Source organism: Eufriesea mexicana, unplaced genomic scaffold (genome assembly GCF_001483705.2).
Source record: "Eufriesea mexicana isolate 0111107269 unplaced genomic scaffold, ASM148370v2 scaffold38997, whole genome shotgun sequence".
NCBI classification, from domain to species: Eukaryota; Metazoa; Arthropoda; class Insecta; order Hymenoptera; family Apidae; genus Eufriesea; species Eufriesea mexicana.
In genome coordinates this window covers 90,384-99,488 of record NW_016945246.1, presented here as the reverse complement: position 1 = coordinate 99,488, position 9,105 = coordinate 90,384, and the positions used below count along the sequence as shown (strand labels likewise).

Genomic DNA, 9,105 nt, shown 5'->3' with positions numbered 1-9,105 from the left:
TAAGGCACATCATGCATATACATTTAATAATATATCACTTAAATATGTATATATATATACACGTGCGTATATTCTATTGAAATAATTGGAACATAAAAAATTATTGAATTATGTAAAACATTCCAAATTTGGTAAGTTTCTACAACTCGTGAAAAATATAAATTAAATATTAAATACATATGTGAAACATATATATATATATATATATATATATTTGTTAATTTGTGTAATATATTTCTATTTGTTCCGAATATCGTTTACTAGTTCTATATGACAGTACCAAATACTTTGTCTAATGGTAAATAATGTAAATTACATAATTTTTACATGTATATTATCTTAAACAATATACTTAATAACAAAAATATTTTATTATATTTTTTAAATAGAAGAAATAATGTTACACAACAGATAAATGTTTGATATTATATGTATAATAAAAGAAGAATTTATTTATCATTTTATATAATGCGATATTATAAAATCGATACGATTTAAATTGTTAAGAATCAGAGGTCACTTGAACTGTTGTATGAGAAAAACATAAATTAAATTGTACATATGTATACTATGTATAAAGCAAAATAAAATATTAATACAAAAAACATGAATAAAAAATGTATTTCATACTATACAATCTATTGTGTAAAAAAAAACAATATAAACTAATATGGAAATTAATAGATAATATTACAATTTAACCAACGTGATAAAAATAATATAACTAGGATCTTCAAACATCTAGGGTACATAATGGTAATTTATTTTTGTAATTTTCCAAATTTCCAATAAATACTCGAGAAAATTATTTGATAATTATACTAATTTTAAAGATATATATGTATATGTATAAACATATACATATACATATGATATAGTAGATATATAATTAGTAAATAATATCATTAGCAAACATAAGATTTACAAAACGGATATGTTTTGAATAATTACGAAAATTAAATATTACTGATGCAATATCTCCTTTTCCTTGTCAAATGAAATCATTCGAAAATAACAAAATTAAATATTAAGAAATAATTGACATTTTTTTCGGTAGTACTTAATTGTCGAATAAGATTTCCAACAATCTATATAATCTGTTTGTTTACCATATTATACAAATTAATTGTCGCTTAATCAATTTATTTTAAACATTAGTACGCAGTAATATAAGATGTAGTTGCAACCGTGTCGAACGAAAAATGGCTGCAAACGTAAGAACAGGTGAGTAGTATGTACAAACCTGTCAATGATGATATCTTCCTTATTTCCTCCTTCCTTGTCCTATCCTTATTCAAAGATAATTAATCAATCTGCTTAATTCAGGGAAGTATGTTCAATGAAAAACAAATAATTTTTTTTTAATCATAATTTTTTATGCATACGTTTGATATAGTGACTAAATTTAATTACTACATTATGTTTTTTCATTCGTACGTCAAATCTAATATATACTATCAATTGTTAAATTTTTAGTCATTATCGTAGCGCTTCTAACTTCATATCGCGTCGAAAGTTATCTGATACTTAGTAGTGGGCGTATAATAGAGACGCACAAGCTTCATTATTGTGAATAAGGGTATTGTTTTTCATAGATTCGTTTTTGTATTTGTGGCTACGTATTTGCATTCGTATGCACGAATGTATAGGAAGAATCTGTAGGAAGAATGCTTGTCGTGCATTTCACGTTTCTACGATACTCGGTCCTGATGAAGTTTCTTTTGACATATTGCTTTATTCTACAAATTGCTTTCAGAAATGCGAATTCCTACACGTTCTGCACCTCGTCCACCTATTAGTACAACTGCACAAAGAAACGTTATTTGGAATAACACGTAAGTTTAATATTACATACTCTAAGATAAATTTTTTTTTACTTTTTACTCTAATAATAAATATTTTTTTTATACATATATAAATATGTGATGTAGTTTTTTATATAATACATAGTCAAAAATACACGCATTAGAGTATTTTATATTATAATTTTATAGTAAATTTAAAATTTTTCAATTTCATTGCATTTATTTGGTGTCTGTTGATGTTCATAGTAATAATGTTTTTGGATCTTCATTAACACAACAACCTATTCAGAAAAAGAAACCACCTCCACGACCACCACCGCCAAAGTTCAATCAATATTATTCCCAAACACAAAAGGAAAAATTAAAAAAACCTGTATGTAGATATCTATTAAATTAACATTTTACAATAAACGTTATTTAATATTATTTATGATATTTAAATAGGCAAGACCAACAGAACTTTTGACTAATCTTTTTGGAAGAAAAAGAAATGAACATTCAAGTATAACTCAATTAAATAGCCAAATACAAAATACAATATTACACCCAGAAAACCCAAATGGACCAGTTTGTTTAATAGACTTTAGTCCTCCTGGATCTCCAACATTTACAACTCGATCAAGTAGTGATGGTGTTAGCATTGATAGTTTTGGCAGTGATGGGAATTCAAATCCATCTGCATTCACAAGTAGTGGAAACACATCACAAACAGAAAGTAACTTTGAAGATGATTTTGATTTTTTTGGAATATCTACAAAAAAAGCACCTCAAAACGATCCCTGGAAAATTAATTCAACAACAGATCCATTTGGTCCACTAAAAATTACTAATCATAATACATTACAATCTGTGAAACATACAGGGGATACATGTTTTTTTACTTTCGATACAAATAATCATACTAATAATCAAGTGCCTTTTAATCAGGCATTGAAAAGTACTCAATCAATGCCAACTATTATTCGTGCAAAACCACCCAAACCTCCAGCACCAAAAATTCTGCAAAAGAAGGTAGAAAAAAAAATTAATAATATTAAAATTGATTCAAGATGTTCAAATAAAACAGTGCCTTTTGTTAAGCCAATGACTTGGGATCTAAATAATTCATGGCAAAATGACTCTAAAGGTAGTTCATCACCACCAATGCCCACAATACCACCACCTGCACCACCTCCAGAGTATTTAACAGAAATAAATAATGATGTAAGTAATTATAATTTAATCTATAATTTTATAATTTTATAAAAATAGTTAATATTTTCCTATTTTATATTTCTAGATCAACAGCAAAGAACCCTATGGCATTGCGCTATATGATTTTCCATTCACACATTTGGGTGATTTGCCTTTCAAAGAAAATGATGTGGTATATTTAATAAAGAAAGTTAATGAAGATTGGATGGAGGGTAGAGTAGGAAACCATCAAGGAATATTTCCTACTAATTTTATTGATATAAAAGTACCATTGCCTGGTGTGCCAGATAATGTAGTTACTGCTATTTATCCCTTTAAGGGTGAAACAGTAGAAGATCTGTCATTTGATGTAAGTTAATTTCTATGCAGACATACTATAATTTTAACATACTATATCATATAAATATTTTTCAATGGTTATTCTTTACACATTTATGTATCACGATTTTTACGCATGTTCCAATAATATATAAAATGCAATATTAAAGATAAAATTTCGATTACTATAAATTTACAAATACTCCTTGTGAATTCATCTCTCTTATTTATGATATTATAAGTCATGTCTTATCCATTCACTTGTGTTTATCTTTACTAAACTTTATTGTACTACATATTTTCTTCTCTACATGTTATCTAAATTTCATTTTATTTATATGTACTTTAGGAAGGAGAAAAGATTACAGTTATATCAAGGATATCACAAGATTGGTTGTATGGTGAATGCGGAAGTCGAAAAGGACAATTTCCGGTAAATTACGTAAATAGAATCCCATGTAATATTCCGCTATCACATTAATTTGCATGTTGTACCAAATTGTAAATGGTAACATGTTAATAGCTTTTCTATTATAAATTTAGCTCTTACTCTTCATATTCGATATTTCATCAAATATTTTTACAGTGGTATTTTAAGTAAGACAAGCAACGAAAAGTTTAGAATTTATTGTTGAAATATTTTCATAGTCACATTAAATGGCTACATGTGTGTTTCAAAAGTTTCTATTTACAAAAAGACTGAATTATATGCAAGTAAGCATTGCCTTGCAAATTTAAATGAAATAATATTTTTAGTAATTTTTTAAATCGAAGTTTTGAAAGTAAGATGTTCATATTTTGGAACTTTTCAAAATCGAAAGAGTAGAGTAATATTATATCTCAATTTATCAGTAAAGTTTATAATATATTTACAAATGTGTTCTAAAATTTACAAAATCTTATTTTCTAGAAAAGAAAATAGTAATACAAATAAAACATTTCTTACTACCATAAAGGTATTTAATTATCAAACAGTAAAATTATACTTTAAATTATATAATGTATATTTTTATATATTAAAATGCACTTAAATGCAAAATATGCAAACAAAATGTATATATGAACTTTGTAATAATTTTCTGTTTTTTAACATAAATTACAATATAGTTACGCACAAAGCTGAAATTAAGATATTTAAATATCAAAATTTCAACAAATTATGCTTACCTTTATAATTTAAATTCTATTTAAGTTGTTTTTTTGTACCATTGCCTGGTGTGCCAGATAATGTAGTTACTGCTATTTATCCCTTTAAGGGTGAAACAGTAGAAGATCTGTCATTTGATGTAAGTTAATTTCTATGCAGACATACTATAATTTTAACATACTATATCATATAAATATTTTTCAATGGTTATTCTTTACACATTTATGTATCACGATTTTTACGCATGTTCCAATAATATATAAAATGCAATATTAAAGATAAAATTTCGATTACTATAAATTTACAAATACTCCTTGTGAATTCATCTCTCTTATTTATGATATTATAAGTCATGTCTTATCCATTCACTTGTGTTTATCTTTACTAAACTTTATTGTACTACATATTTTCTTCTCTACATGTTATCTAAATTTCATTTTATTTATATGTACTTTAGGAAGGAGAAAAGATTACAGTTATATCAAGGATATCACAAGATTGGTTGTATGGTGAATGCGGAAGTCGAAAAGGACAATTTCCGGTAAATTACGTAAATAGAATCCCATGTAATATTCCGCTATCACATTAATTTGCATGTTGTACCAAATTGTAAATGGTAACATGTTAATAGCTTTTCTATTATAAATTTAGCTCTTACTCTTCATATTCGATATTTCATCAAATATTTTTACAGTGGTATTTTAAGTAAGACAAGCAACGAAAAGTTTAGAATTTATTGTTGAAATATTTTCATAGTCACATTAAATGGCTACATGTGTGTTTCAAAAGTTTCTATTTACAAAAAGACTGAATTATATGCAAGTAAGCATTGCCTTGCAAATTTAAATGAAATAATATTTTTAGTAATTTTTTAAATCGAAGTTTTGAAAGTAAGATGTTCATATTTTGGAACTTTTCAAAATCGAAAGAGTAGAGTAATATTATATCTCAATTTATCAGTAAAGTTTATAATATATTTACAAATGTGTTCTAAAATTTACAAAATCTTATTTTCTAGAAAAGAAAATAGTAATACAAATAAAACATTTCTTACTACCATAAAGGTATTTAATTATCAAACAGTAAAATTATACTTTAAATTATATAATGTATATTTTTATATATTAAAATGCACTTAAATGCAAAATATGCAAACAAAATGTATATATGAACTTTGTAATAATTTTCTGTTTTTTAACATAAATTACAATATAGTTACGCACAAAGCTGAAATTAAGATATTTAAATATCAAAATTTCAACAAATTATGCTTACCTTTATAATTTAAATTCTATTTAAGTTGTTTTTTATGTAACGAAGTTTCATAAAAAAAAAAAAAAAAAAAACGGAATATTTTTATTACTAAATTTTTGAATAATCGGTCTTTGTATTCAAATTTTGCTAATTGGTCAGTAAATGTGGATGAATCCTAGATTTATTAATACATATTATAATTAATCAATAGTCATCTTATAAATAGTCTTAATATCTTATCTTATAAATAGTCATTTTAGACAAAAATTTATATAACATACAACATAGAAGTAACATATAAAAGAAATAGTTCTATTTTTCATATTATACATAAAATATTTTCAACTTACTAGAATTGATGCAGAATTACAATTAAATATGTAATGTTTTAATGTTATAGTAATTGTTTTGATAAATATATCCTACATATGCTGAAATAATCAAATTTATACATTAATTAGTAAAGATTACAAAGAAAATCTTATAATTGATAAATATGCGTATATTATTCGTTATATTTCGTATAGTTTTTGTTTATTACATATCGAGTTATGTTTCGTAATATTTAAAATAGTATTTCAATATAAGTTACCAATATGAAAATAGTGATATAATTAATGTGTGATATATGGATATATAATTCTAAGAATATAAAATTTTAATGTCGTATATTTTAATGTACATACTTAATTGCAATGAAAAATATTTACAAATTTAATTTGTGCATATCCTAAAAATTAAAAGAATTATCTATGTAAAGATGTATCTATACAAGTGCGCATGTATATAAATAAGTGCTTTTCAATTGTAGTACATACTGAATTGTTTTAAAATCGTGGAAATATCAAAAGAAATTTTAATTGCAGTATTAGTAAGCAATAGTTTTATCAGTTTATATTGGGACCAAATATTTGATTTATAAAAATAATTTAAATGAACAAAATTAAAATGATTATAATTTGTTACATAGTGATATTTGTGAATATAATGCATGAAAATTTAGTTTATAAATTTATTTTAACATACATAATGTGATACCTGGTTACTGCAGTGGTCATTTTATCATATGTATAAAATAAATTATTTAATGTGATATATAATAATAATATGATATAATTTCTAGAAATGTAGAACAGAAACTTCAATATTTGTAAATTATGAAAGCATATAGCAAGATTAGTATAAAAGACAAGAAAAAAAAAATATATCTATCAAAAAGTGATAGAAATGATAAAATTTGCCATAAAATATATAATAATGTATGAAATAAAAATATACGAAAAAAACTTATTTTTTATTATATTTAATACTAACAGTCTTTATAAATTCTATTTATGTATATTTTTCAGTTATTCTATATTAAGTATTTGCAACGATGTTACCATTTTGCGCAGAAACACTACCAGATATAGAATGTTCATCGAACACGATAGTTTTTATTAATAATACTTTCGAAGATTGCACGGATTTCGAATATGTAAAATATTTGGAACATGATATACATTTGTTAACATATGTAGAACAGATTGAGAACATTACTTTTTTATATCGTTTCAGTGTTTGTGTCACTGCATTTCGAAATTTTTCACCTGTAACACAATATAAAAAGAAATTGATTGCAAAATTCCAATGATATACGTGAAAGCATAAGCCGCGGCACCATTTCAATAACATTTTTTCTTTCAACCTGAAAAACAATAATTATAGAATATAAAAGTAATTAATTAACTTATAACATACGTAGCTATATTACAAATGTATACCAATGTATATATTCTGCTTTTTTTCTTTCCTCAGTAGCAGGAAATTTAATCAAAATGATGTCCCAATAGAGTTCCAAAGTTTCAACTATACCAAGTGGTAGTAATAGAATTAAATAAACAGTTGATACTACAAATAATGTTCTAGAAGTATGATGCATTCTATTTATTTTATGTCTGAAATTTTCTAAGATATGATGTCATTAAATATATTCATATTTCTTTAATTATAGGATTCTACTTAAACAATTTACTTACGAGTTAACTGACAATGAACTTTTTCAGTTTTCTTCATGTGTATAATCAATAAAATATTTCCAACAAATATAAAAAGTAAAGGCAACCAAGTTGATAATGCAATATAAAAATACATAGCACTACCCCATGGTTTTATCTTTTTTTGACATGGTATAAATTCAAAAACACTGTCTGTTTCATACCCTGTAAGTAGAGCAAAATATATTTGATGCATAATAAAATGTACTAGAATTTAAGTTTTCATTATGATTTTAATAAGATGCAAATAATTTTAAATATCAATAAATGAAATAGTATTATTAAATAAAGCATAAAACATATAAGTATTTACCTCCTGAATACAACTTTGTTAATGATATTATAAAGCTGATGCATATTAAGATACTAATAATTATTATTTCGGAACAATTATTATAATGACCATATATTCCAAAAGGAAATATAATAACAAATACTCGTGTCCATGTAAGAACTACAACTAGCCAAGTAGATGTAAATTGAAAGAATTCCATAGTAATAGAATTCAAGCTACATAAAAACCTACTATCCTAAAAACATAAAAAACTTGAGATTTTAATTGCATATAGGATAAACCAATACTATCTAATTTGATTGCTTACCATGAAAAGGTTATTAACAAATATAAAATGCGATTTTGCAATACCCATAGCATAATTAAATACTAATGCCCCATTATCAGATAAGGCAAGTGCTTTTAAATAAAGTGACAAGTTTGATTCACAAAGTATAGGTGTACTTAACATTACAAAAGAGATAGTATTTAACAACACGCCTGTATAAATTATGAATTGTTTATTATAATGCAATAAATTATATAAAATTGTTCAGACAAAGTTGAAAGCTATTATATAATAAATTAAAAAATATTTTTTCACTTACCAAGCACTATAGTAAATGGTGTTATATAAGTAAGTAAAAAACGTACAAATTTCACAAATGGTTGTAATGACAACCAGTAAAAACGAACTTCACAAGGCCACACAATTTCTAAATTGGGTTGTGTAAAATTATAAATAAAATCCAAAGTTGTCAGTGGTAGTGGACATGTTAAATTTCCTTTAATGTAAGAGCTATATAATAGATATAAATATAAAAATAAATATAACAACAGTCTTTTTATTTTATTAATTACATGTACTTGAATCTTTAAAAAAAACTCTTCTTACCTGACTTCATTTTTTACTGAAGTCTCAGTAAATTGTATTAATTGTAGCAACAAATTTAATATCAATATGAATTGCAAATTTATACTTTTAAATGAAACCATTTGTACATATATACTAACAGATGTACAAAATTTTTATGTAGTAATTTCTAAAAAACATATATCTTATATATTTTAAAAATA

General features: G+C 24.3%; 2 protein-coding genes across 4 annotated transcripts; one reads left to right on the top strand and one right to left on the bottom strand.

The window, feature by feature from the left end:
• Positions 1 to 1,168: 1,168 nt before the first annotated feature.
• On the top strand, positions 1,169 to 3,919 carry l(3)05822 (SH3 domain-containing lethal (3) 05822). Of its 3 annotated transcripts, none has more exons than XM_017909936.1 (6): positions 1,169 to 1,224; positions 1,757 to 1,835; positions 2,052 to 2,178; positions 2,250 to 3,008; positions 3,085 to 3,348; positions 3,667 to 3,919. In XM_017909936.1, the coding sequence occupies exons 1-6, from the start codon at positions 1,203 to 1,205 to the stop codon at positions 3,796 to 3,798; spliced, it is 1,383 nt and encodes a 460-aa protein (XP_017765425.1). In that variant the 5' UTR covers positions 1,169 to 1,202; the 3' UTR covers positions 3,799 to 3,919. The 3 variants fall into 3 exon arrangements, with proteins under 3 accessions (XP_017765425.1, XP_017765427.1, XP_017765426.1); XM_017909938.1 differs by lacking the exon at positions 1,169 to 1,224 and adding an exon at positions 1,252 to 1,330; XM_017909937.1 differs by lacking the exon at positions 1,169 to 1,224 and adding an exon at positions 1,495 to 1,579.
• Positions 3,920 to 7,077: 3,158 nt separating this feature from the next.
• LOC108554602 (uncharacterized) lies at positions 7,078 to 8,529 on the bottom strand. The gene is made up of 5 exons (XM_017909933.1): positions 8,357 to 8,529; positions 8,068 to 8,284; positions 7,737 to 7,919; positions 7,482 to 7,665; positions 7,078 to 7,405 (listed from the first exon to the last, which is right to left on the bottom strand). Exons 1-5 carry the CDS (start codon positions 8,498 to 8,500, stop codon positions 7,078 to 7,080), a joined length of 1,056 nt encoding a protein of 351 aa, XP_017765422.1. The 5' UTR covers positions 8,501 to 8,529.
• Positions 8,530 to 9,105: the final 576 nt, after the last annotated feature.

Coding starts and splice junctions, on each gene's coding strand:
- LOC108554602 (XM_017909933.1), bottom strand. CDS start 8,500: ATGTTAAGTACACCTATACTTTGTGAATCAAACTTGTCACTTTATTTA. Junction 7,666..7,736: donor AGTTCATTGTCAGTTAACTC/GTAAGTAAATTG, acceptor ATCATATCTTAG/AAAATTTCAGACATAAAATA. Junction 7,406..7,481: donor AAAGCAGAATATATACATTG/GTATACATTTGT, acceptor ATTGTTTTTCAG/GTTGAAAGAAAAAATGTTAT.